Below are 27,983 nucleotides of genomic sequence, written 5' to 3' on the forward strand. Positions count from 1 at the left end.
CGACGTAGTTTCCGTTTCCACCACCTCTTCCTCTTCCGGTCTTCGGGGACGCCCTACCGGGTGGCTCTTCACCTCCAGCTCCGGCGTGGGAGACGATAGTCGTCATGGCGATGTTTGAGCAGATGAGAGCGAACGTGGGCAAGTTGCTCAAGGGTATCGACAGGTCTGAGCCCGGTCGGAGGGAGCGTTTCCGGCCAAGCGGCGTGGTGGAGGGGTTTTTCTGGAGACCGCAAGGGGTGGTCGGGATCCTGGACTGGCCCGGGAGTAGGCTTTCCTACTCGTCCCGGAGGAGGCCGTGTTTAAGGAAACGGCACTGCAGAAGCCTGCGGGCGGGAGACAGCCCTGCCTACCTCGCAGTGCTCCCGCTTTTTAATTGCTTTAGGTCTTCCTCTCTGCTCCTCAGCTTTCCCTTTCACAGCCCCTCAGTTTCCTGTGACTCCGCTCCTCAGCCTCGCACAGTGTGTGTCAGTGCCTCTTCATCTCTGTTTTCTTTTCCTCTAATGCCGTTCATTCAGCACACGTCACTGAAATCTACTCTCTTCGCTCTGGGCAGTGCTGGGGACCAGAGGTGACCAAGATAGCCCCAGGCCATGCTTTCATGGAGTTCCCAGTTCAGAGTCCAGACAAACCGGACAATAGGCAGTGATAGCCAGAAGTAATCAGGGCTGGGATGGGGGAAACTAAGCAGGAGAGGATGGGGCTAAACCAGGGTGGGGATCTGGAGAGGGGAGGAGGGGGTGAGGGGCAAAGATGTCCAGGAGGCCAGGTGTACAGGTTGCAATGACTGATTGGCTGAGAGGTGTTGGGGGGGGCATCCTAGAAAAGACCCAGGGCTCTGATGGGGTTCAGAGCTTTGGCTTAGGTCTGTAATGTGGGTAAGTGTTATTAGAGGTTACAGAGCTGATTCAAGAGTAATGGCAGAGGGCGCCTGGGTGGCTCAGTCGTTAAGCGTCTGCCTTCGGCTCAGGTCATGATCCCAGGGTCCTGGGATCGAGTCCCACATCGGGCTCCCTGCTCGGCGGGAGGCCTGCTTCTCCCTCTCCCACTCCCCCTGCTTGTGTTCCTGCTCTCGCTATCTCTCTCTCTGTCAAATAAATAAATAAAATCTATATAAAAAAAAAAAGTAATAGCAGAGTTGGAGGAAAGGAAGGAAGGGAAGGAGGAGCAGGTTACAGCGCCCTTCTCTCCCCACCCCCACAAAGTGACTGGCCTCAGCTCCTCTTCCCTTTCTGCTCACCCGTCCTGATTCTTCTGTAGGTACAATCCTGAGAATCTGGCCACCCTGGAGCGGTATGTGGAGACGCAGGCCAAGGAGAATGCCTACGACCTGGAAGCCAACCTGGCCGTCCTGAAGCTGTGAGTGTCTGCCTCCATCCCCACCTCCGGGCCAGCAGCCAGCAGGGGGCCATTCTTAACATTGGGTGAGGACGGAGTTGGGGGTGGTCTTCCGGATGTGGCTTCTCCTGGTGTGCAAGGCTAGGAAGCCAAGGGAGTTGGCACAGGATGAGAGATGGTTTTTAAAAATTAATCACACGTTACACATATAGGTTGGTACAAAACAGAGAAACATAGCTAAATAAGTACAAGTGAAAACCCACATAAACACCAGGCTTATTACAAAATTGAGTGTTATCAGGGCCCCAGGCCCTTTGCTTCGTATGCTTTGTGCTGGCCACCTCACCCCCACCCTAGTAACCGCTTTTATGCTCTCATGGTCTGGTTTTGTGTGAGTTTACCACACACCCATGCATCCTGATGAGCTTGGCTCAGGTTTGCCTGTGTTGAATTTGACACAAATGTAGTCCTACAGCATGAGCTTCTCTGCATCTGGCATCTTCCACTTAGCACCGAGTTTGTGAGATCGATCCATTTTTCCTGCGGCTGCAATTTGTTGTCCTTGTGTAGTGCTTTCCTGTGCAAGACTGTCTAAATGACCTGTCCTCTCGCTGATGGACCTCTGCGTTCTATCCCCACAGTGCTGTGTTAACACGCTGTCAGTTGTGTAATTTTTATATGTTGTCTCAGTTTTGATATTTGTAAAATGGAGGTAACACTCGTATTTATGGGGTTGTTTAGATTGTTAGTGGGGTAATTGCTGCTTAGCGCTCATCATGCGGTAGCTACTGTGCTGTAAGCTTTGTGTGTATTAACTCAGATGCTGTATTGTCTTTGTGAAGTACATAGGGTTGTTATTGTCCCTTCTTTCGAGGGAGGGAACTGATGCACAGAGAATTTCAAAGAGGTAGTCCAAGGTCACTTATGAGGGAAGTTGGAACCCAAGCAATCTGCCTCCAGAGCCTCGACCACTGCTCCAGACTATACTTACGTATTTATTTATTTGTGAACCACTTTTTTTTTTTAAGATTTTATTTATTTATGGGCACCTGGGTGGCTCAGTTGGTTAAGCGACTGCCTTCAGCTCAGGTCATGATCCTGGCGTCCCTGGATCGAGTCCCGCATCGGGCTCCCTGCTCGGCAGGGAGTCTGCTTCTCCCTCTGACCCTAACCCCTCTCATGTGCTCTCTCTCATTCTCTCTCTCTCTCAAATAAATAAAATCTTTAAAAAAAAAAGATTTTATTTATTTATTTGACAGAGAGAGACACAGTGAGAGAGGGAACACAAGCAGGGGGAGTGGGAGAGGGAGAAGCAGGCTTCCCGCCGAGCAGGGAGCCCGAAGTGGGGCTCAATCCCAGGACCCTGGGATCATGACCTGAGCCGAAGGCAGACGCCCAACGACTGAGCCACCCAGGCCCCCTCTTTGTGACCCACGCAACAGTGTCTGGCTTATGGGGTGGTTGGGAGGATTAACTGTCCCCATCTGCAGAATAGGAAAGTAGGTCAGGGAGGTTAAGGTCATAGAGCCAAAGTGCTGTGAGTGGAGCCCAGGCATGTCCAACTCCTGAGCTCTGGGCCACAGCACTGGGCCTCTCATGAGGCCCAGGGAGCTGAAGAAGCTACTATGGCTCTGTCTCTTGTTCCCCTTCTCAGGTACCAGTTCAACCCAGCCTTCTTTCAAACCACAGTCACCGCCCAGATCCTGCTGAAGGCCCTCACCAACCTGCCCCACACAGACTTCACACTGTGCAAGTGCATGATCGATCAGGCACATGTATCCTTCCAGTTTCCGGGTGGGGTGTGCAGGGGAGGGGCTGAGGGCAAGGTAGATGAATTCCCGGGTGATCGGTCTGTGAGTTCAGCCACAAACTCCGAGCGCCTGCTCTGGGCTTGGTGCGGTGCCGGTTGGGACATTTAGGTGGCTGTGACACGCCTGGCCCCTGCCCTCCCTGAGCTCACCATGCAGCGGGTGAGAGAGGTCCTCCATCAGGGACCACCTGCACTCGTCCAGGCTCAGGGTTTAGAGAGGCCAGAGGAAGCACCTGACCCTGCCCGGATGTTAGGGAGGGCTTCTTGGAGGAGGGAACGTCTGAAAGATGAGCTAAATGAAGTGCTAGGGAAGGGTGATCCGGGTGGAGGGAACAGTATGTAAGGAGGCCCAGAGAGAAAAAAGAAGAGGTCAGTGCTCTTTCAGAGGTCACAGAAGAAGTTTGGCGCAGCCTCACCACAGATTCCAAAATGCAATCTGGTCAGGCTCCGAAGGGCACCGGGAAGCCGTGGAAGGCTTAAACTGCAGAGTGAGTTGGGTAGATGTAGGCTTTAGAAGGATTCCCACTGAGGGTTGTAGCTGAGTGAAGGCCACCAGGCAAGAGGCAGGAGCCATGAAGAGCTGGAGCATCAGTTGAACTTCCTTCTATGTGTCTTCCGTATCTGGCACCGCGCTGGCCATCCGTAACTCAAGGTTGCCTGAAAATGAACTGGCTCCCCCCCCCACCCTTTGCTTTCCTCTGGCCTGCGTTTTTGTGACAGGTCCACCACTTGGCCAGGGGAGCCTCCCTCTGCCCTTGAGTCACTTGACAAGCTTGGCAGAGTCCCCCCATCTGTGCTTCTGGCGCTCACAGTCCCGAGGGTCACACTTGACCTGCCCATCAGCAGCTGAGCTGAGAAATGGGGGCTTACGCATTGAACCTGTGTGTGTCCATGGGCGTGCCTGCCTTCTGAGAGATTGTCCACCTTGCCCAGGGGTCTGTTCTGTTAACTTTAAAAAAAAAAAAAAAAGGCACACGGTACACTGTTAAAAGTACAAAAAGCATATGGTGGAAAAAGACGGCCTCCTCCCTCCCCTGTCCCACAGGCACTGCACTCCCCTGCCAGGAGGCAGGTTGTTTGCTGTTCTCAGGTACCTTTCCAGAGATACCTTGAGTACAGGTGTGTGTGTTCACATACACGTGTGTGTGTCCCCACCCATATGTGCGCGTGCACACACACCAGCCCCCCCATCCAGATGGTGGCCTCTTACGCATGTTGGTCTGCATTTTGCCTTTTCACCTTCCAGCACGTCTTGTTGCATCTCCACGTGAGGTCTCTAAGAGTTGACTCGACCCCAGAGTGTGGACAGGCCAGGTTTTGGCTTCGTGTCTCCATTGCCGGATCACCTGTTGCCTTAAGCATGCTACGGTGAACAGAAGGTGGGCTCAGGGCTGTTTTCCCTTAACACTTCCTCCTCTTAGCAAGAAGAACGGCCAATCCGACAGATTTTGTACCTCGGAGACCTGCTGGAGACCTGCCACTTCCAGGCCTTCTGGGTAACTTGGCTCCAGGGTCAGGGTGGGCGGCTGGGCCGCTGGGCCGAGGCGGGACAGGCTGCTAAAAGGAACAACCACTCACATTTGCTGTCTGCTTGTACAACCACGGGCGATCCTGTGGTCAGGGCTTTGCGCGGGTGACCGCATGGACTCATCATCCTCGCACTGAGCCAGGACTCCCACGTTGTCCCTTGTGTCCCCAGGCTGGGGCACGTGTGCAGGCACCCACGTCTGACCTTCCTGCCAAAGTCCTCCATCCTCTGGATGCTTCTTCCCTTTCTTGCTCGAACTGGATCCACACCCTCCACTTCTGCCAAGGGTCCTCCTCACCGTCATCCCCAGGCCCATCTCTCCCCCACAAAATCCCTCAGTCCTGAAGCCCGGGTGTTGGCACTTCCTGCCCCACTCTGTTGGTCTCAGCCCCTGACGGCCTCGCCTCCTTTCGTGAATAACCAAGCTCCTGTTCACCCCCACTCACTGCTACTTCTGTCGTTCTCAGTTGCTTGCAAAGCCAGACCAGTGATCTTTCCACCACCCCGACCTTGGGGTGCCTCCATCTCTTGTCCTCCACGTGACCTCGGCCCCTCCCTCCCAGTCATGCCCTAGATCAGCTCTCAGCACATTGGACCCTCGAGGAGTTTAAAAAACAAAACGAAACTGATCCTTGACTCGGGCCATCCGAGTCTCATCGGTGTGAGTGTGGTGCAGGTGGTGGGATCCAAAGCAGTTATCGCAGATGTCCCTGATGCCCCGGGAAACTGGGGAGCCGCCCCCCAGTCCCTACCTTCAGCAGCATTGCTCCCTTCTCTGCCACTGTCCGACGTTTCCACCCCCCACCTCCGACCACTTCCTCCCAGCTTCTCGGCTCACCCCTGGGAGGGCTCCAGCCTGGTGTGCTTAGGCCTGACCAGTAGCCCGGGCCCTCCGTTATGCTTTTGCTGTCAGCGGCAGTCTGCACCGGACATTGCGAGTGGCCGGAGGGAGGCCCATCAGCCCCGCAGTGTGCATCCCCTCCTGGCCCAGGGGCTCACCACCCACTCCCAGCTCTTCACGCCTTCTCGCCCCCTCTCCTTCCCTCCTCTTCTCAACACACGCTCCTCCGCCTTGTTTTGTGGGAAGACTGAAGTAGCCAAAGCAGAACTCCCACGCGTGACTGCCCTCAGCCTCGGCATCTGCTGTCGGCCGACTGAACGCTTCTCTGTTTCAGTCGGGGTGTCATCCCTCCTCCCATCTCAGGCCACCCCCCGGCTGGCACGCTGTTCCCCTTGCCCTTCGCCCCCTCGGCGTTCCTCCCTCCTCTTGTAGCAGCAGGGCCTGCCTTCCCTGGTTGTTTCTGTCAGAGGAGACCACGTCCACCCTGTAGTTCGTTCTCGCCTGCAGGAGAGAACTCTCCCCGAACTTCCACGTGCCCCACCACGTCTGCCTCCTGCCCTCTTTCTCTGTTCCCCATGGAGAGGAAAGTCTCGCATCCCCGGGAAACCCTCGGGGTCAGGTGGAGCAGGGCCCTTGGTTACCCCGCTTGTGGGCAGGGTTGCCTGTGCTCAGTTTCTCCTCCTCTCCCTGCTCGCTTGAAGCTGCTGTGTTCGTTCCATTCAGGCTTTTGTGACCAGCCTTCTACCGCCCTGGTCTCCCACATGTATACGTGTGCCCGTATGCACGCACGCACGATGAAACCCACCTCTGATGGGGGCTGCACACTGCTCCCTCACATCCTTTTATCGTTTGGCTCCCAGGACAGTTACTCTCCTGTACATCCTCTGCATTGTCCTTGGGGGTTCCTCATTTCCTGCACTAATGTTGGAAGGAGCCCTTGCTGGGAAGGTGATATTTGGACAAAAGCCTGAAGGGCGTAGGGGTGCCAGCCATGGGGAAGGAGAGTTTGAGACCCAGCACCAGCCAGCTCAAAGACCTTAAGGTGGGCGGGTGCTCGGTGTGTCTGAGGAGCAGCAAGGAGGCCCCTGCGGCTGGAGCGAAGGGCTGAGGGGGAGGACGTCTTATGGGACACTTGGCCTTTTCTCCAATGGGTGAGTGCAGTTAGCTAATCTGTCTCTGTTCCCTCTTTGGGTCTGTGGTTTCTGCCTGCCTGGTTCAACCCCCAGCTCTGCGATTTGGGGCAAGTCACTTAGCTGCTCTGAGCCTTGCTTTTTTCATCTCCAAAAATGGGCAGAAAATGGTGACTTACGTTACAGGGTCACACAGAGAAGAAAGTTGGCATGTGAGGTGGATGCCCAAGTCGTAGCTTCTGTTGCTAATTTCATTAACAATAATATTCTTGAAGTTACATTATTGTGAACATTATCATTGCCCTCACAGCAAGCCCTGGATGAAAACATGGACCTCCTGGAAGGTATAACCGGCTTTGAAGACTCTGTCCGAAAATGTAAGTCCGTCTCGGTACCTGGGTTTCCCAGGGGGAAGGGGTAGGGAGTGGCAGCCAGGTCCCGAGGGTGGCCCTTTACCATCTTTGTTCCTCATCTCTGCAGTTATCTGCCACGTTGTGGGCATCACCTATCAGCACATTGATCGCTGGCTGCTGGCTGAGATGCTCGGGGATCTGACGGGTAAGGTCTCTCTGGGTTCCTGGTGCCAATCAAGGAGGTTGGGGTGGTCAGGGGCCGTGGGCCTCGGCCAGCTCCTCAGATGGACCCATCCCTGCTTCAGCAAGTCGTTGTTGAAGGTCCAGCCCTGCTCGTTATTGAGGGAGTAAGGAACATAAATAAAACATACCCCTCCTTGGGGGAGTTGCTATGGTATTCGTTTATTGTGTTCTGCGTAAGTTATTTGAATGCTTTCTCTGTACCAGGCTATTCTAGGCCTGGAGGACTCAGCAGTGAAGGAAACAGAGCGGCTCAGATTTCTTCTCATGGCAGTAGCAAAACGTAGATAACAAAATGAGAAGTACAGGTCTAGCGTGAACTCACACAAGACAGCTCACCGGGCTGAGGTGAATAGTGCCTCAGTGGAGACAGGCACCGAAGGCCAAGGAAACCAGAGGGTGTTGAGGCAGGGGTGCGCCTGTCTTGTTCACAGAGCAGCCAAGGTACCTGGTGGGAGCACAGTGAGCGAGGGGCAGAGCCGAGGGGCAGAGAAGTGGTGGTGGGAGGGACATCTTCAGATACCATGGGGCTTCCTGAGGACATAGTCCTTTGTCCTGAGTGAGCTGGAGCCACAGGGGTTCTGAGCAGGGAGGGACATGAGCAGATTTGTGTTTTTTAAAAGATTCTTCCAGGGGCACCTGGGTGGCTCAGTCAATTAAGTATCTGACTTTTTTTTTTTTCCTTTTTAGATTTTACTTATTATTTATTTGAGAGAGAGACAGAGATATAATGAGAACATGAGCAGGGAGGAGAGGGAGAAGGAGGCTCCCTGCAGAGCAGGGAGCCAAATGAGGGACTCGATCCCAGGACCCTGGGATCATGACCTGAGCCGAAGGCAGATGCTTAACCGACTGAGCCACCCAGGCGCCCTAAGCATTCCACTCTTGATCTCAGCTTAGTTCTTGATATCAGGGTCATGAGTTCAGGCCCTGCGTTGGACTCCATGCTTAAAAATAAATAAATAAGGGGCACCTGGGTGGCTCAGTCATTAAGCGTCTGCCTTCGGCTCAGGTCATGATCCCAGGGTCCTGGGATCAAGCCCCACATCGGGCTCCCTGCTCCGCGGGAAGCCTGCTTCTCCCTCTCCCACTCCCCCTGTTTGTGTTCCCTCTCTTGCTGTGTCTCTCTCTGTCAAATGAATAAAAATAAATAAATAAATAAAAATAAAAAATTTTTCCAGAAAGAAAGAAAAGAAAAATGTTTGTGTATTGGCTCCTTTTTGCAAAAAGAAACAGGAAGAAAAATAAAGCTAAGGAAATGGTTACTCCTTGGGAGGTGGGGGGTGAGCACAGGGAGGGAGAGCGGTGGGTTGGGGGTGAGACTTGTCTGAGTACCTTATTTGGGTAGTTTTGCCTTTTGATCTGGTTGTGTGTGTGTTAGCAGAAGCTAACTTACTGGACACTGTCGGGCTACACTAAGTGCTTTACATCAGGTAGATGTTTTGTATATTTAAAAGTGAGATTAAGTCAAAAAGGGATCAAACAACTCTTAGAGTTGAATCTAAGGAGAAGGGATGAATTTATCAAATTGCTAATAGTCCCACAAAAGAATTACTTCAATTAGCAGGACATTTTCTGGCCGTACGTCCTCCCTGGCAGGTTTTTTAAGAGCCAAAACAGCCTGCAAAGAAATTCCCAGCTGAGGCTCTGGGCTTATGGTTCGTGATAGGACATAATTTTAAAATCATTTAAAAGTTCTGCGGAAAAGCAGGGAAGGAAGCACACCACTGTTGGAAACTGAGATTTGCTCTGGGAGAGAAAAGAGGGGTAGAAATGAAAGGGGAGACAGAGGCCCTGTGATGTAAGGGTGGGAAAGCCAACAGGCTCCCTCTGGCTGCCGTTTGGAGAATGAACCGTAGAAACGCAAGCAAGTGCGGCTGCAGGAGATATGGTGGCCACTGAGGCAGTTGGGCCGGGAGGGCGCCCCGGCCTTTAGCTGTGGTCCTGGGGGAGCAGATGACTGAGCCCCTGCATGGCCCGTGTCACCTGCAGACAGCCAGCTAAAGGTGTGGATGAGCAAGTACGGCTGGAGCGCTGATGAGTCGGGCCAGATCTTCATCTGTAGCCAGGAGGAGAGCATCAAGCCCAAGAACATCGTGGAGAAGATCGACTTCGACAGTGAGTGCTGGCCCGAGGCTGCAAACTATGGGTCTAAGGAGCTGCCCCTCGACAGACCGGGGCTGGGGCCCCAAAGGACTTGGGTAGCTGTGGTCTGGTTCAGGGCCAGGATCTTTGCATCTGTTGGAGTCCACTGACTTCTCTCATGGGGCTGCCTGCTCAGGGAGGAATGGGGGGGGGGTCCCTCCCTGGGATTCCCGGGGGCTCCGGCCTGTTGGCAGTCTGTCCTTGGAGATGGCGCCTCGGCCCTGGCATCCGAAGAAACACAGGAACGCCAGAAAGTGCGGGTTCTGGACTCGGGTAGTGGGACGGGGATCCCGGGTCTCGGTTTCTTAGCTCTGCCACTCGGGACAAGTGATTTTTACCTCTCTGCCTCAGTTTTCTCATCCAAAAAGTGGGGATCCCAGCAGCACTCATTATGACAATTACTGTGTAGTTCCTGACGCTTAGCAGGTGGTTTGGTCCTCACGTGAGCCCTGTACGGTAGGGGCCGTTACTGTAAGTGGACAGTATCCTAATACGTACATGGAGGAGCGAGGGCAGAGTGAGACGGCCGTGTAGAGCACGGAGCGGAGCAAAGAGCCGCGTGGCCGCGCTTGGCACCGTTGTCCGCCCGCTAACCGACCGCAGCCCCCCGGCCCCTCGGTGAAGGGAGCAGAACAGCAGTGTGGTCAGGCCCGCACCACACCGCGCGCGTGTCGGAGAGGGAGTCAGAACCCAGGGGTCGGCTGCTCCCTTGCGCCCTGGGTCTCCCCCCCCCCAATCCCTTGAGTCTGATTCTGGGGTTTTATTTTTTTTTATTTTTTTAAAAAGATTTTATTTATTTGACAGAGAGAGAGACAGCGAGAGAGGGAACACAAGCAGGGGGAGTGGGAGAGGGAGAAGCAGGCTTCCCGCCGAGCAGGGAGCCCAATGTGGAGCTCGATCCCAGGACCCTGGGATCATGACCTGAGCCGAAGGCAGACACTTAACGACTGAGCCACCCAGGTGCCCCTGATTCTGGGGTTTTAAAGGTGTGTCTTGGTACAGCGTGGTTTCTCACTACAGACTAGCTCATTTGGTGCTGAACTGAGGATCAAGACTCAGTGGGCCCTCATCTCGGCGCGTGGGGCCTGTGGACCCTCACTCTAAGTGAGAGGTGCCCCCTGTTTTCCGGGTTCTGGGTGAGAAGTCGCTGCAGGAAAGGGCTCTCCGGCGAGGGGGTGCAAGGCTGGCGCTCAGCATGTCTTGCAGACAACACACAGAAAATGTTGCTGTGGCGGCAGTGAGAAGAACCAGGAGCTCTTGGTGCCGAACATTGTTCTGAGCATGTCAGGTCAATGCTTCGTGCAGGTGGGGAAGCTGCTGTTCACGAACTTGCCTGAGGTCACCCACCTGGTACCGGATGCAGGCCTCCTTGCTCGGGGGTGGAGATTCTTTTTTTTTTTTAGATTTTATTTATTTATTTGAGAGAGAATAAGAGACAGAGAGGACGAGAGGGAGGAGGGTGAGAGGGAGAAGCAGACTTCCCGCTGAGCAGGGAGCCCGATGCGGGACTTGATCCAGGGACTCCAGGATCATGACCTGAGCCGAAGGCAGTCGCTCAACCAACTGAGCCACCCAGGCGCCCCGGGGTGGAGATTCTTAACTACCGCCCCCTACTGCCTTTGTGGGGCGCCTGGCTGGCTCAGTCCGTAGAGAGTGCGACTTATTCTTGGGGTCGTGAATTCAAGCCCCATGTTGGGCACAGAGATTACTTAAAAAAAACAAAAAACAAAAAAACACCAAACTGTCTTTGTGAAGGTGACCAGGGCCCAGGAGGGGTTTGTGATCTGCGCCCCCTAAAGAATTGTGGGTGCCATAGCTGGTGGCTGGAGGTTGGTCTCCCATTCTTGCCCTGTTGACCTGCTCCCGTCTTCCGTTCTCAACAGGTGTGTCCAGCATCATGGCCTCCTCCCAGTAATTCGGCAGGCGTTGAATAAAGAGTTGTTGGCTTAACTCCTGTTGTCTCCCGCTCATTGGCTTCCTGCCTCTGCCCCTCGCCCACCAGGGGGAGCCTGGGAGCAGGCCTCTGCCCACTCTGTGCGGGAGCCACCTCCCTGCTGCCTAGGGCCTCCCTCCTCCTCCTTCCTCCCCTGTCCCGCCCCAGCAACCAACCTTCCACCCCCACCTTCGGGACCTGCCAGGTCACCAGTAGGGAGCCGGCAGCCATGAGTCAGCAAGGAGGGGGATGTGAATGAATCAGATGTAGGAGTCCTGCCCTGCAGCTGGGTGTGGCCGGAGCTCTTCTGCCTTCTTGAACACCTAGGTGAACAGGAGTGGGTTCCTGGTGAGGGGAGGCACCACCTTTGCCTTTTGGCCCCACAGAGGCTGGAGGAGTGAATGAGAGGATTCAGTCCGCCTCCTATCCTGGCTCCTGCTCAGCCCATCGCTGTGTGTCCTTGGCTTGGTGACTCTGCCTCTGTTCCTCAGTTTCCTCATCGGTGGAAAGGGGACAATGACCCACCCTTGTCATTTGTGGAGGATTCCAAGAGCTCTTGCCAGTAAAGGTCTCATCAGGGCCTAACCTGTTCCTGGCTCTTAGAAAACGGGGGTCGTTAATTTCAGACTCAGAATTGTTTGTCCCCAAGGTTGTGAACTAGTCCTCACCATTCTGCTTGGAGAGACTACAGGAAAATTGGGATTTTTAGCTAGGCCATTCCCTCCCCCCCATCCACAAGTCTCAGCCTGCACCTAGCCAGTGCTACTTGCTCTGTAGCTGGGTTGGTTACCCCAGTCTTACACAGGAAGGACTCTGGAGCCTGGCAGAGTGACCTTGGGCAAGTGTCTTCCCCTCTGAGCCCGGTGTGTGCAGGAAGAAGGGATAGCGACAACAGCGACCGCCTTTGGGGGAAAGTGGAGGAAAAGAGAGGACATCGTAGATGTCCAGCCCTTAGCGTAGCCCCGCAGCTGTCACTGAGGAAGTGTTTCATTCTCGTGAGCCATTACGCCTGAGCTTGGCCTCCGGAGAGGGCAGTGGCGGTGCCTGGGCTGTCCCCCGCTTCCCGGTCCTCCCTTGTCTGCTTGCATTCACACCCACCATTCTTTTGAGGACACTGACTGGGAGCCAGGGCAGGGCGGGACACCCTTTGCCCTGGGTTCCAGACCTGAGCAGGAGCCAGGAAGCAGGGTGTGCCCAAGTCCTGGGGACAAAAGGTGCCTCTGTGGCTCGAAACTTGGGAGCCAGCCCTAGGGGGTGGGAGAGGGGCGTAGGAGAGAATACTGGGACGCTATTAGATCATGTAAGTCAAAAGGCACCCCCTCTGTGTGAGGACTCCCACTCACCCCGGTTGGCAGGTGCCTTCATGTAGATACAACCCGCACAACTGACTGGCTGCTCTGCAGGGAAGAGGAAATGACCTTGACCTCTTTGGAAAACCACAGCTTTTCCTTCTTAGCCTACTGCTTTTGCTCTGGGAGGATCCTTCAAGCAGCTAAGAGACCTGGCTATAGAGAAAGCCTGCCTGCTTTCAAACCCCAGCCTAGCGACCTTTAGGCACATTGGTTGACCTCCCTGTGCCTCAGTTTCCCAGCTGGGGAGAGCACCCACTTAAATGGTTGCTGTGAGTTCATGCATTTGAAGAGTTGAACGTAGTCTGGCCTGTAGTAAGAGACGATACGTTTGCTGCCGGTCTTGCTCTCCCGGGCTTATTTCAGTTGCTTCCATAGTCCCCTCTCGACACCGCGGTATCTGTTCACGTTCCCACCCTAGGAGGACATAGCCCTGTTTGGTTCGTTTCACTAACTAGAATTAGCAATGGAATACAACAGGGGCGCCTGGCTGGCTCAGCTGGTAGAGCATCTTGATCTTGGGGTCATGAGTTCAAGTCCTGCATTGGACATAGAGCTTACTTAAAAAAAAAATGTCACACGTAACATTTATAAATAAAGGGAGCCTTTAAACCTCACTGACCGGGGCCATCCACTTCATCTGAGCCCTTCCTCTAGAAGGCTTTTCAGTGTCCATTGGGAGCAGGCAGGGTGGGGCTGATGGCCCATAGCCCCAGTGGCTCTCCCTGCCAACTAGGACCAGCACAAAAGTCCTGGTTTGGTTCTCCAGGTCACAGCCAGCGCTCTTGGATCTTTGGCCAGTTCCCGGCATCCCCTGGGAAAATGGGAGGTGCCCAGGCCTTGTCCCTTTCCTTTGTGTGCCATCGGATCCCTTCCAGTGCTTTTTCGAAAGAGGTGGGGAGAAATCCATGAGCTCCCATACCTGGAGGAGCCATGTCTTCTCATCCCCAGCTCTGAAGGTTGACTGTGACACAATCCTCTCCATTCACACTGGGCCAGGTCCTGCTCTAGTCTACCTTCAACCCTTACCTTCTTCCCTTTCCTGACTCCAATCAAGTTCGCACTCCTGGGTCGCTCAGGTCCAACCCTTGGGAGCCGTCTTAAGTCTGGATTCTTCCTTCATTCTCATGGCCACCCCCTCCCCCCATCCAATTCACGACAGTCAGTCCTGTCAGCTCCATTTTTCCAAATGCTTCCACTGCCTGTCCTCCACGGCTCTCTCCTCCTCCAGACCCTGGTCCTGACCATGCTCACCTGGACCATTGTGGCAGCCCCCTGGCTGGTCTCCATGCGTTCACTCCACCTACAGTCTGTTCCCCTCCTGTGGCTGCTGGATCCTGTAAACAGCAATCCCAGCCCTCCTCCTGCTTAGGGTCCTCCCTGAACTTCCCATTGCATTTCCAATAAAATTCAAACTCCTCATCATGGTTTTAAGTCCATCTATTCATTCACCTAAGATATATTAAGTGGCTATCTTGTGCCAGACACTGCTTCAGAGACTAGGGAAACGGCGGTGACCAAAGATCCCCACGCTCACGGCCTGACATTCTTGGGAAAGAGACAGATGAACTACAAGCCAATCATGTAGTATGCTAAATGGTGATCAGTACTCTGGAAAAAATAAAACATAGGAGGGAAGGTGTAGGATGCTATTTTAACCAAGGTGGTCAGGGAAGGTCTCACTGAAGAGGGGATATTTTTGCAGACCTGCAGTGGAGGAGGCTGTTGAAGCTTTGGGGATCCAGTATGTGGGGTAAGTGTTCCAGGCAGCGGTAACAAGGTATCACCCAGTGCAAAGGCCCTGAGGTTGGAAGGTGCCTGGTGTGTTTGAAGAACAGTGAGGAGGAAGTCAGCTGTGTGGCAGGAGCTCAGAGACAGAGGGGGAGAGGGAGGTGAAGTGGGAGGGGAAATGGGGACAGGATGGGGAAGACCTTGGGGGTCTGGCTGAAGCTCCAGCAGTGTCTTGTTTTGTTTTTATTTTTAAAGATTTTATTTATTTGACAGAGAGACAGCGAGAGGGAACACAAGCAGGGGGAATGTGAGAGGGAGAAGCAGGCTTCCCGCTGAGCAGGGAGCCTGATGCAGGGCTTGATCTCAGGCCCCTGGGATCATGACCTGAGCTAAAGGCGGATGCTTAACGACTGAGCCACCCAGGCACCCCCAGGAGTGTCTTGTTTCAAAAGCGGGGCTGGGCTGGGCCAGGGCAGAGAAGACTCCTTCTTTAGCTTTTCCTCCTTTCTTTGACTTTGACTCATACTCAGTATTGCACCAAGGAGGGGTTCTGAGCAGAGGAGTGAGAGACTTAGGTGAGAGATTTGACTCAGGTATTCACAGGCTCCCTCGGGCTTCTTGTGGGAAAGAGAGTGGGGTGGAGGGATGGGAAGGGGAGCAGGGAGATGGTAAGGAGCCTGCTGCAGCCGTCCACGTGAAGACAGGGCAAGGGTGGATAGGACTAGGGTGGGGCCATGGAGGCAGGAGGAAATGGGTGGATTCTGTATATACTTTTTATTTTTTTCTTAAGATTTATTTATTTATTTGACAGAAAGAAAGCAAGTCTGGTGGGGAGGGGCAGAGGGAGAGGGAGAGGGTCTTAAGCAGACTCCACGTCATCGAATGTGGAGTCCCACGTGGGGCTTGATCTCACAACTCTGAGATCACAACCCAAGCGACCTGAGTGGAAACCAAGAGTTGGTTGCCTAACTGACTGCACCCCCTGTATATACTTTTGAGATGGAACTGACAGAATTTCTGAACCTGGATGTGGGGTGCAAAGACAAAGAGGAGGCAAGGATTGATTGCAAGGCTTATTGCCCACACAGCTGGAAGGATGGAGGCGCCATTAATTGAAATGGGGATGACTGTGGGATGATCAGGTTTGGGAAGATCGGAAGCTTAGCTTTGGATATTTAAATTTGAGAAGCCTATGAATGTGGCAATGTCATTTATCTGTATTAATTTGCTTACTTATTGTTGCCCCCCCCCACCACCATGTGAGCCGCTTGACAACTAATCATGCTTGTCATGCTCAGCACTCTATGGCCAGCGCAATGCCTGGCACACCACAGGTGCTCAGTAAATGTTTGTTGAATAAATGAAGACAGACAAGTCCCCAAACTCCTTTACCTTCCTGCTCAGCCAGTATTTATTCCAATATACCTAACTCTTGTGTCCATTTTGTGAATCCTTCAGGTCTGTGTTCAAATGTCCTCCTTTTCTGCAAAGCCTACCCTGACTACTGTTTGGCATTCCAGCTCATGCTTAATTTTTCTCCATAACATTTATCAAACCTTGGACTGTACTTCCAAAGATTTTGTTATCTTCCTTCACTAGAAGGTAGTTCCACGAGGGCAGGGATTTCTGTCTATCTTGTTTAGTGCCAATGCGTAAAACATGATCTGGCACACAGTCGGCGTTTAATAAATATTTGCTGAATTTGTGTTGCTGAATGGGAATACACATTCCAGGCCTGGGCAGGTTAAGGCTTGATGGCGAGACCCCGCCTTATGAATCATTCATGATCTGGCCCCGCCCACACGCAGAGAACGCGCGCGCTCACGCGGGAGAGGGGACGCGGCTCGTACATGAGCTGAAGAGGTGGGGGGGGGAAATGGACTCTGCGCAGGCGCCGGGTTCCCCGAGGCGGGTCCCGGCGCCTTTCTGGTTAGGAGGCGCGCGCGCGCGGGAGGGCGGCGGCGGCGGCGGCGCGGTGCGCAGGCGCGGCGGGCAGTGCGCAGGCGCTGGGGGAGGGCGGGCTAAAGCAGCTGAAGCGGCGGCGGCGGCGGCGGAGGAGGCTCGGGCAGAGGGGCGGGAGCTGCGGCGGGAGCGGACGGGCTGGTGGGCGAGCGAGAGGCGGCGGAATGGTGGACTACCACGCGGCGAACCAGTCGTACCAGTACGGCCCTAACAGCGGGGGCAATGGCGCCGGCGGCGGGGGAAGCATGGGCGACTACATGGCCCAGGAGGACGACTGGGACCGGGACCTGCTGTTGGACCCGGCCTGGGAGAAGCAGCAGCGCAAGGTGCGCGGCCCGCGGGCCGGACGGGCTGAAGGGCGGCTTCCGAGGGAGGTTGGGGCCCGGGAAGAGGATTGGAGGTCTCGAGAGGGAATTGGAGGGTCTGTGATGGGAATCGGGGGTCATGAGAAGGAATTGGCGGGACTGGGAAGGGGTTTGTAGTCCTGAGAAGGAATTGTAGAACTTGGCCAAAGAATGGGGAGTCTGAAAAAATAATTGGCGGCCGTGTAGGGAATATGGAAGTCTTAAAAAACAAAAAAACCCACAAAAATCAGAGAGCCCGATGAAGGAATTGGAGGGTTTGGGCGGGGAATTGGGGAAAACCGAGATGCATGGAGACTTCTAAAATGGAATTGGGGTCTGAGGCGGAATGGAAGGGTGAGAGGGTGGTTGGAGGTGCGGAGAGAAATGGGGGATTCTGGAATTTGTGGACCAGAATGGAATTGATGGTTGGGGGAGCCTGAAGAGGAGCTCGAAGATGGAGGGGGTTATTTGGGGGTGCAGAACGGTCTGAAGAAGATTGGGGTTGGGGGAGTCCTAAAGGGGATGGAGATTCTGAAAGTCTGAAGATGGAGTAGGGGCGCTAAGAAAGGGATGTGGAGTCTGAAGAGTAGTGGGGGGACCTGGGAGACTTGGAAAATGAGAGGGGCAGAGGAAAGAAATGGGTGTGAGACTGGGGCATGGGAGTGCAAGGATGAGTAGGGGTGCGAATGAAAGAAGTTAGGGAGCTGTAAGAAGTGTTGGAAGGGGTGAGATTTATTGGGGGTACCCTGTTCTAATTGGGAGGCAGGAGGAGTAAGAGGAATTGACGAGGGATGGAGAGGCCGAAGGGGGATGCAGAGGATACCTGGAGTGTTTAGAAGAGGGGATTCTGAAGAACTGATGGAAGGCTGAAAAGCTCAGCCAAGGGTTGGAGGAGCCTAAGGGAAAGGTAGGGTGGAAAAAGGTGAGCATGCTGGAGAGAATGGGAGCGGCGGAATGGCGGGTAATGGGAGGGAGATTAGGAAAACGAAAGTCTCATTAGGAAGGCAGCATGTGATGGATAGACTGAGAAAGGAATTTGGGGGGGGAGGGCTTCTAGAGGTACACAGTCTCGGGACTACAGAGTGTGTTTTGAGGCGGGGGGAGGGAGAATAAGGGAGGACGCAGTGAGAGTGTCAAGAATTGTGTCTTTTTGGGGGGAGGGGGTGTAGGGATCCTTAAAGCAAGGTCTGTTTTCAGGTGGCATGTTGGGGTGTGGAAGCTACTTAGGGGGGACTGCAGTAGTGAAAGGGAGATCAAAAGGAGTGGGAGGCCCAGAGAAGATGTTGGGGGGGGTAATTCAAGGTGGTTGAGGAGGGGAGCTCTCAGCTGATATAAGAGAGGGTTTGAGTGTGTGCATGAAGAGCTAAAGAAAGGAGTGTGTTGAGTGGGTGTGTGTTTTGAGAGAGGTGGTTTAAAGTGTGTGAAGAGAGTGGCAGGTACTTGAAGTTAGAGGCTTTTAATATGTTCCGGAGATCTGAATTTTCTTCCCAGATTTGTTATTCATCAGCTTTGTGGTCCTGGGCAAGACCCTTGCTCTCTCAGTATAATTCTGTCATCTGTGAAATTAGGAAGGGTGGAAGGAGGCGTCCTGTGATGCTACAGAAATGGATGTGTACTCTGTGGGGACTTTGGGAGGGGGAGATTTGGTGGAGCTTTTTCAGGAACATCGGGCAGACTCAAGGGATTTGAGCGATGAGCTGAGGAACGAGAGCGGAGAGTGTGACTGGAAGCCTCTTGAGGGTGTGAATTGGTGCTCAGGGGCCCAGTGCAGGCCACCCAGGGTGGAGGGGAAGGGTGAAAGGAGCAGCTGTTCCTGGGGTGGGGCCTGGCATAACCTTGGGTAAATTCCCAACCTCTGCTTGAATTTCCTCATTGGGTGGGGGTGGCGGGTTGGTGATGGTGTTCTTCTCCATTGCTCCACTTGTCTCCGGGTGGCTAGGTTGAGATAATCTGACGTAGAAATGCTTTTTTGAGGGGAGAGGGAGATCTAGCCTGCTGTCACAGCAATAATTTATTGCCCCAGGCAGTGCCGGGTTGGAAAAGGTTAAGAGTTGCCAAGAGACTTGGAAAGTTGGGAGGGGAACAGGGGGCCGCAGGGTTGTTGTTGAGTATTTCTGGGATCTGTCTTCTCCAGCTCCAGGTGCTTGGGAAATTGAGCCCCTGACTCTTTTCTCTCAGGTGTGAGAGTGGGGGAACCTTCCCTTTCCCTCCCTTCCTGTCTTGTACCCCTCCCCAGATGACTCCTTTTGCTAGCTCATTTCCACTCCCTTCTGGGAGTTAGGGTGTGTGCTCTTCCGTGGTTATAGCCTCCCTTGCACACAGGGTGAGGCTGGGGCACCATTCAGGTCCTGGGCGGGAACCGGGACTCACGGGAACCCCAAGGCCCTGCTGCTGTGTGTTATTTTCCCTCTTCCCTTTCTCAAGGACCAGGCAAGGTTGAGGGAAAGGGTGGCTCACATTGTCCTCTAATACAAGCTGCTTTCAATTCTCAATAAGGGTCAGATTCTAGTATATCCTGCTTTATACCCTACTGCAGCAAATATTTACACATAGCTGTTCTTTGGGGGAAAATACTGCTTCACTGCTGTGCACTTTCCTATTATGGAATAGGGATCCTTTATGAAATGGGGGAAGGAGTAATGGAAAGGAATATGTACACAAATTTTTACTGTGTTTCCCTGTTTCTTTCCCTTCTAAGAAGAACCCCCTCCCCCCCAACGGTCTGGGTGAGTTTTTCTACATTACAGTGTCAGTTTAGCGCCTGACAGGTTGTCCTTCTTGCCTCTCCAAGGCTGAGCCACGGGCACAGGGAGAGTGGCAGTCCTGTGAGTATCTTGTGCATACTCACATACTCTGAAATAATCTGTGTCCAGGATAGCTGTAGTCCTGTGAAGTGTGTGGAATTGAATTCTTCTGGGAATTAGGCAAGGGTTGGTTCAAGTCAGGGTGTGTGTGGCTTCTGGTGGTTCTCACTTCTACCTGAAGCCATTTGCTCTGACTTCTAGAGACCCCAGCAGTTCTGACATGGAAGGCCCTAAGTTTTCTCCTGGGGGGATGGAGCAAGGACTGGTCCGGTGTTTTGAGCAAATTCTCCAGCAGTTACACTTCTCGGGCCACAGTTCCTTCTCCCAGCTTCTGAAAGGGTCAGCCTGGCTGCCGCCACCTACTCTCCTGGAGAGGAGAAGTCCCTTGTCACCTCCTCCAGGTGACCTCTGGCATAGCCAGAAGGAACGCCTCCCTCGCTAAGCCTGCGTGTTCATTGAAACGTCACTGCTTACAGGGACTCAGTGTTTAGACCCCTGACCTTTGGCTCAGGTCTGTATTAAGGGTGAGTTAATTATTTGAAAGTTCTGAGGGTGTTTTGTTTTTCTCCAAGCAGGTTTTTTTTTTTTTTTTTTTAAGGCTGACAATAGAGGCCTCAAAGTAGCATCAGTTTTGTTCCATTACTCTAATTGCTTCCCTCTTAGGATCTGGCTAAGACTGACAGGTCCGTAGCGGCTTTCAAAATTAAATAACGTACCTATCACAAAAAATTAAATAATAATAATAAAGATTTAAAAAACCCCATCAGGGGCGCCTGGGTGGCTCAGTTGGTTAAGTGACTGCCTTCGGCTCAGGTCATGATCCTGGAGTCCCGGGATCGAGTCCCGCATCGGGCTCCCTGCTCAGCAAGGAGCCTGCTTCTCCCTCTAACCCTCCCCCCTCTCGTGTGCTCTCTGTGTCTCTCATTCTCTCTGTCTCAAATAAATAAATAAAATCTTAAAAAAAAAAAAAGAATCTTAAAAAAAAATAAAAAACCCCATCAAACTTAATTATCATCTAGAAATAAGACTGTAAAGATGGGAGGGGGCAACTATACTCTGCCCTCTTGGGAGAGGGGTAGAGGAAGCTACTCGGCTACTAAGCCCTCCCTTCCCTCCCCAATCCCTGAGAACGGGTCTTAGAACATGGCTTTTCTGATGACTGCCCAAGAGGTGAGGTCTGGGAGGAACTGCGCCCCTGGTCGCCACTCACACTCACTCAGTTGAGAGTTGGTACCATGCGTGGGAGCGGTGCCTGCTAATCCCAGGCAGTCCAGGGCGGCAACCCAGGATTGCCCTCTGCCTTTTGAAACACCCTCCCTGGTTCCGGCTTCCAAGACCAACAAGGAGGCTTGCTAGGCCACCTTGGCAGCAGGGCGCTGACTCACTTTTGGGTTGGAGCTGGTGCTAAATGGTTTTATTTAAGGGCAGCTGATTGCCTGGCCTCGAGTGGGCTTCCTTGTGGGACAAGCTTGGGGAACATGTTGGAGGAACACGGTTCAGGAAATGGAGGGCGGTGTTTGAGTGTCCGGGCTGTCCCCATGCTGTCGAACCCCTGAGCTGCAGTCAGGAGGTCCGTTAAGATGTAGGATGGCGCTCGCAAAAGGTCTTGCTAAGCAGATTTTAGGGGAGCAGGGACGAGTCTGGCTTCTAATCTGAAGCCTCTGAGATGGGGAAACTTCTGTCCTTGAAATGTAGACTCCAGGCATGGCGGACTTTGGCCAGACAGCCCAGTTTTTCAGAGTTACCTGAGTGACTAGCCCAGGTTATCTGGCAGTGCTGTCTCGCAGAGGACAGAAAAGGGAATGGAACCCAAAAAGAATGGATTTGAGAAGGCTCAAGGAATTTCTGAGACGGTTGAGGGGGGGACACTTTCGGCTTTTGCTGTATTGGTTTACAGTGTGCTGGAAATTCTACAAGCCTTTGACCAGATCTTAGGGTTCTTAAAAGAAGGCAAGGACTCCCTTGCTGCTTCTGTTTTGGAGGGGAGGGAAGGGGAGAGGAGAAGGGCAAAGATAATTAGCGAACAGCTGTTTGCCCTCGGATCACTTGCTCGGTCAAGTTTTCTGAATAGCCAGAATGTCGACATGTTTATCTCTTCCCTGGCATGCAATATATTCTAGACTAGGGTCTCCCCCAGCTTTATCCCGGTTTCCGTCACTTACTCACGTCCCTGGTCTCATCAGTCACATTCAAGTCCCTTCCCTCAGGTTCCCGCCCACTGCCTTTATTTATGTATTTATTTTACAGAATAACAAAACACTCCTGCTCAAGGTCCTCTTCCCCCCTTTTTTCATGGAAATAGGAGGCAAGTGGTAGCAAGTTGGTAACTCAACAAGCGGTGGTCATTGAAACACAGACCTACCTACTGAAAGGGGAAAGGGAAAGGTAGACGGAAGTTTCTACTTGAGCGGATGCAAATTCTGTCATCTGTGGAGGTTTGAAAGCCGTCCTTATATCCTGGGATGAGTTTAAAGTTGAAAACATCAAAGCACAGTTCGAAGGAAACTTAGTTTTACAGTGTTGGCAACGCCGGCGCCAGAATTTGTTATAAAGTATCTGAAAGTGGCACAGTAACACTTGCTTTGCTTCCAGAAGGTTTATGAGTTACATTTTAGTCAGTATCCCAGGTATCAAGGAGTGTAAGGGTCAGTGAATCAAGAAAAACAATCATTTTAAATTCCAGACTCTGTGTAAAGAAGGATCTTACTGGAGGAGAAATTAGCCTGCTGGCTGGGAGGAGAGGGATCTTGCCTCCCCGAGAAAGGGAAAGCTTTGCCTGAATTTAACTGGCTGGGGTGTCCTTACATCAGTGCTGGGGCAGTTTTATCCAAGTCTCCCCGGGATTATAAAAATCTCTGAGACATTCGTCTTGCTGTTGTGCCTTTTTTGGTTGTGTTGTTCTTTCATGTCCCTATCCCCCGCCCCCTTCCTTTGTAAACAATCGATGCATTAACTTGGAATGTCCAGGGAAAGTCTTGAAAAGCTGGTTGGTGTAACTTGGTTGCCTTCTCTTGAGTCCTGAGCAGCAGTTACTCTGGGAGAAGTCAGTGGTCTTTCTCTTAGGCATAATTTGTTGAAGAGTTACTGGAAAGCCAGTGGATTGAGTTTATGGGGGATTTGCTATTTGTCACCTGTTTCTGTGCTGGCTCCTGCCTTTCTGGGATGAGCGCTGTACCCCCAAGAATGAGGGGCCATCGTGTCATTTCCAGAAGAGACCGTGGTTCTCCAGCCAGAGTAGCAGCCACCCCCCCAATCCTTGCTCCTATGCTTATCTCCCTATTTACTAAACTTCAGTCATTTGTGATTTTTCAATACCCACTTTTACTTTTATATGCTTAAAACTTTTTAAGTCAATTTGCCTTTCTTCAGTTTCAAAAGGAAAAGTTATGTAAGTATGCTAATGAAAAATTCAGCCTCCCTGGCCATAAATAGAAGGAAACTGGGGAAATAAACATGCTGAAAACAAAACAATGTTAAATTCTAGCTAGGTGTTATCGCTGCCGAAGGCTCTGGGCCTGAGGCCTGCTCCCTTTGTTAAAAAGAGAGATTGGCAAGTGTTAGTGAGGTGCTAAAGACCCACAGTACCAAGCAGAGACTTTCTCTTTGAAGTAATCAGAAGGTTTACAAGAGAATCAAAGGAATAACCTCACTGTGATTCAGGGTTTAACGTAGGAAGTGGATAACCCTTAAAATCTCCAATGTGTCAGGACACCTGGGTGGCTCAGTCAGTTAAGCACCTGCCTTCTGCTCAGGTCATGATCTCAGGGTCCTGGGATCGAGCCCTGCATTGGGCTCCTTGCTCAGCAGGGAGCCTGCTGCTCCCTCTGCCTGCCACTCCCCCTGCTTGGGTTCTCTCTCTCTCTCTGACAAACAAATAACATCTTAAAAAAAAAAAATCTCCCATGTGTGTGTGCCACACTTGGAAAAAACCATCTCACTTGACTCTGGAAACATTTCACGAGTGTCAGGACAGCATGACTTACCCAGGAACACACCGCCCATCCTGCTTGCCCCACGTCCCACATCTCACTCAAGATTGGATGACACTGGATTTATCTTTGCTTTCAAATGTTAGGGTTGTTTGTTTTTTAAGAACCCAGGGCCACGTCGTAAATACAAGAATTGTGGGCTTATCACTTGCCCCTCACATAGCTTTTTCTTTTTAAGGCTCTGGTTTTCGTACACATACGCACTGGAAGTTTGGCTGCCGCCCCCCCCCCCCCCCCAATACACTGCTCTGCTGTTTGGGTATTTGAATCCTAGATTCTGAGAGGAAAGCAGTGCCCTCCTGCCGAGTTAAGAAAGGCTTATTTAAATGTTTTTCTTCCAAATATCAGAGCAGAACAGATTCTTTGTTTTCCAGTGGAACTGTCGACACAGGGCAGGAGTAGTTGAAAGTGGCAGTTACTACTCGTGGAACACAATGAAGTCATCTTGGGAAATATCGTTGACGGTGTTGAAATGATTGAATGGGATGCTAGAACACCAGCCATACAATAGCATTTGTGTCTTCAGCTTCAGGCAGGAATAAAGAAGACATTGTGGTTTGTTTAATGCTTTTTAAAGTTTCCCCCCCAAAGGTGTGGGTCTGAGTGATGTCTGTCACTGGCTTTCTAGTGGGTTTTTCTTTTCATCTTCTCCCCCTCCCTGATGGCTGTTGAGAGTGGGTGGAAGCCACATTTTAGGTGGATGGGAGGCAGTGCAGAAGGCAGGCGGTAGGCCCTGCTCCTCTTCTCCACCTGTGAGGAGAACAGTCTGGTTTTTTCATCTCCAAAAAGCCCAAGATAAAGAGTTTTCACGTTGTACCTCCTGAGCAAAAATGACTCTGATTTAAGAACGTCTTAATTAGCAGCCGTCCAGGATGGAGGCACAACAGGAAGTGATCTGGATGCATTTCTTTTCTTTGATATCTATGTCATTTCAGTGCCCGAGAAGGCCAAGTTTCGATTAGAAGCATCACAGGAGGAAGCTTGAAGGTGATTCAACAGCCAGCCATGCTGGGAGGGTGTTGGAGGGGCTGTCACTCTGGGACGGTTGGTGGGTCTGAGATGACAGGCCCTCTTTTACCAAGCACCAAGGGCAGTGCTGGAAGCCTCCTTCCGACAGGGTCATTGCCCCAGGCCGTGCGTATGTAATAGTCAGCACACGAGTGCTCTATGATCTGGGTGTGAGTAAAAAGTATTTAGTTGATATCACCATGGAAACTGAGTCGCTTACTAATTGTTTTGGGGAGCGCCTCCACACCAGAGGCAGCACTGATGGTGGAATGTTGGGCTCTTGGGCAGAAATACGCTGCCAACCGGTGTCCCAGGAAAATATCCACAGGCATGGTGGCCATGCCCGGTAGGTGGCTGAGGGGCCTGTTTCCTGGCGCAGGAGTCGCGCCGCTCTGTTTTATCCATGAGGGGTGTGTGTGTGCGCATGAGAGAGGGAGAAGGAAAGGCAGACAGCAGGAAAGCCGCTGTTGGCTCTGTGGCCAGGACGTGTGCTTTTTCTCTAGGCATTTAGAGTTGGAATCTCAGCTATGTGACTTCTTAATAGCAGGGCAAAATGTGCCTGCATCTTTTGCCTGCTTTCACAAACACTGACAAATTAAAAAGGACTCTAAAGTTTCCAGCAAATCCCAAGTGCAGTTCGTTCCATGATAACATTAAAAAAGAAAAAAATCCACATCCTTCCTATCCCAACTCTGACAGTAAATAAATTTTTTTCTCCCTGTTACTTCCTCCTCTTTCCTTTAAGGAATTGAATGTCTTTATATTAAACTCTTGAGTCTGATGAAAATATTAAATGCTTTTACAAGCGCTTGTTTGGCTCTTGCTGGCATGAATTGTGTTTGGAAGCGTCAGGCTTTTGTTGTTGTTTGGGTTTTTTTGTTTTTTTAATTTTATAGGCTTGTATGATCTTCCAGTTCTGGCTTATGGTATAAACTCAGTTTCAAAATTCAAAATGTCTGGAAGCAGCTGGTTTTCCAGGCTGGTTCAAGGGCAGTCTGATGAATCAACCCTTCTTACAGGCGGTCTGCTAACCAGTCCTGGAAGGTATCCAGACGGTAAACATCACTAGGATTGTGAGGCTTTTTTTTTTTTTTTTTCTTTTCTTTTTTTGGGTCATTTGAGCTATGCTGCCAAGTCTGGTAGGATTTGACTTTCTGTAAAACAGAAAGGTCTGTATCAAGATGTCTTTTTCAGAGATGTCAGGCCTGTAGTCAACTCAGCACTGTGTCTGCTGGTAGAGTGAGAGGAAATACCTAGACTGGTTTGGGGAGGACCTTCTTGACCATTTTGGGAAACTAATTGTCCCTTTCCTTGTGTAACTTTCTTTAACTCGCTGACACAGAGACAATCCACAGAAAAGAATTCCGTCCATTGAGAGCTGCGATCCATTTTAGGGATGGTTGGTTAAGGGACCATGGCCCAAAGCTGCATAATGTCCCGGGGTGGCGCTCGGCTCTTACCTCCCGCCCAGAAACACTCTAGAGATTCAGAGGGAACAAGCTTTGACCATAAAAACAGAAGACTCAAAGCGCATGGAGTTCTCTTTGCAGCTACCTTAGACTTGGGAAAGTTCTGGGCTTCTTTAATAAACAACCACAAAGCAATGCTTGCCAAATACGGCCTGCTCTAGGGCCACAGGGTTAGCTAGGAGACAACTTTCTTGCCTAAAAATAAGTGCATGTTCCTATCAAACATTCCAAGCATTGTTTAAACATGAGACTTCTGAGTAGCCGTTCGGGCCTTGTGGGTTCAGTGATGTCAGCATGTGGTCAGTTTGGGGAGCTTGCTCCCCATTTTGGGATTGGCCGGTGGCCACCAAGGAAATCAGGTGACCAAATGCAAACCATATTCCATCTCATTTCTGTATGTTCTTGGTCTATTTGTAGGCTGGTGGGGGAGACAGAGAGCAAGCATGTGAATAAAACAAGGTAATTTCAGATAGGATGGTGTGGTGTGAATTAAATAATAGTAATCCCTAGCGTGTTATCCTGTGCTTAATGCTATTCGAAGTGTTTACCTGGACTGATTCGTGTCGTCCTGTGAGGTAGGTGTTGTTACCTTTACGGAACAGGTGCAGAAATGGATCCATGGAAGTTTAAGTCACTTGCCCAAGCAGCAGGGCCAGGATTTGAACCTTGAAGGTCTGGCTTTTGAGCCTCTGCTCTTAGATCTACATATACTACAGTCTGGTGATTGGGAATGGCTTGGAGGGAGGTGAGTGAGGGGAGTAGGGTGCAGTGCAGGTAGTTTAGATCAAGAGGGAGATCTTGGAAGACAGGACATTTGAGCTTTTCCCTAAGGGATGAGAAAGAGAGAGCCAAGAGAGCACTGTGGGGAGGCTGTTCCAAGCAGGGGGCAAGAAAGTGCAGAGGCCATGAGGAGCAGAAAGAAGGCCAGAGTGGCCAGAGCAGGGCATGTAGAAAAGATGGTCCCAGCCAAATCTCAGAGCTTTTTTGTGGGAAATGTTGATGAGGCCTAGAGTCTGCAAACTCAGTGCCTCTTAGACTCCATTAGGCCAGGAACCTCATGCTTCCAGAACTCTGGCCCTGTAACCCTTGCCTCTCAGGGCCCCTGGACCGGCCAAACCATAACTGACTTCTAAAGTGGGAACCCTGGGAGGATGGAGCATTAAACCAAACAAAAGCTTCAATCATCCCTGGGCTCATTGCTGCAGTAGGCAGCTGTGTTTGATTAAAGCGTTGGTAACTTTTGAATCTGGAGTTTTACAGCACTGTGGGCTCATGGGGCTTTGTAGTGTCTCTCTTCGAGAACTTAACTCTTACCCTATGAACAAATTCCAGTCCCCTTCTGTCCCATCAAGATGCCACTTGATTTATAAAGCATCTTGATAAAATGTTGTGGTTCCCTCTTTGAAGTGGGAAGCCAGGAAGCCTGATTTTTTTAACTGGCTCTTCTCCTAGGGCCTCCCTTTTTCTGTAAATCCCCTTTCCATTTACTCAGTATTTCCCCCTGGTTTCTTCTGGTCAGGTGGAGCTGTAGCTGGCGTGGTTCTGGTTCAGAGAGACACACATGCAGGCCGATTGAGGTGTTTAGCTTTCCGTCCTCTCCCCTCCGCCCCCCGGAAGCCAGTCCAGTAACCCCGTGGCCTTCATTTGGCCCATGGCTCCCCATTTGAAGTCACACCTTGTCAGACTAGTTATGTGGCTTTTGCTCAGGGAGGAACAGCAACATGCTCTGGGCTATCAGTAGACAGTCCTGACTCTGTGCACACAACACTCAGCAAGACTCTGAGTTCACAGATCATAAAGCGGCCAGTGTGAACATGGGCTGGGATTCTTTCTGCCCTGCCCTTCATGCGATTCGGCTGCAAAAATCCTCCCCGTTGACAGGATCTAAAGGAGCGAATGAGTATGAAGGTATCCTGTGGTGGCACGGACAGCCCAGCTGCTTCGGCTGGAAAGATGGCGAGGTTTCCATTCTCCTGGCAGCGTACCCATGTGAACTTGTTGAATCTTTTAAG

General features: G+C 51.8%; 2 protein-coding genes across 3 annotated transcripts in view; both read left to right on the forward strand.

Annotated features, from left to right (window-relative positions):
- Window positions 1-5: 5 nt before the first annotated feature.
- EIF3K (eukaryotic translation initiation factor 3 subunit K) lies at window positions 6-11,332 on the forward strand. 2 transcript variants are annotated; one of them, XM_045891452.3, is made up of 8 exons: window positions 6-163; window positions 1,258-1,356; window positions 2,990-3,110; window positions 4,567-4,641; window positions 6,955-7,021; window positions 7,125-7,202; window positions 9,230-9,355; window positions 11,266-11,332. In XM_045891452.3, exons 1-8 carry the CDS (start codon window positions 105-107, stop codon window positions 11,295-11,297), a joined length of 657 nt encoding a protein of 218 aa, XP_045747408.1. In that variant the 5' UTR covers window positions 6-104; the 3' UTR covers window positions 11,298-11,332. The 2 variants fall into 2 exon arrangements, with proteins under 2 accessions (XP_045747408.1, XP_054367366.1); XM_054511391.2 differs by lacking the exon at window positions 6-163 and having other exon boundaries at window positions 1,290-1,421.
- Window positions 11,333-16,442: 5,110 nt separating this feature from the next.
- The window catches only part of ACTN4 (actinin alpha 4), a 70,765-nt gene continuing 59,224 nt past the window's right edge, over window positions 16,443-27,983 (forward strand). Inside the window, exon 1 of the mRNA XM_045891453.3 lies at window positions 16,443-16,683. Within this exon, the coding sequence (XP_045747409.1) occupies window positions 16,522-16,683 (162 nt within the window). The 5' untranslated portion in view covers window positions 16,443-16,521. The remainder of the gene's footprint in view (window positions 16,684-27,983) is intronic.

The sequence above is a fragment of the Mirounga angustirostris genome, unplaced genomic scaffold (genome assembly GCF_029215605.1).
Source record: "Mirounga angustirostris isolate CCGP_5_RB_7025 unplaced genomic scaffold, mMirAng1.0.hap1 SCAF_16, whole genome shotgun sequence".
Lineage (NCBI taxonomy): Eukaryota > Metazoa > Chordata > Mammalia > Carnivora > Phocidae > Mirounga > Mirounga angustirostris.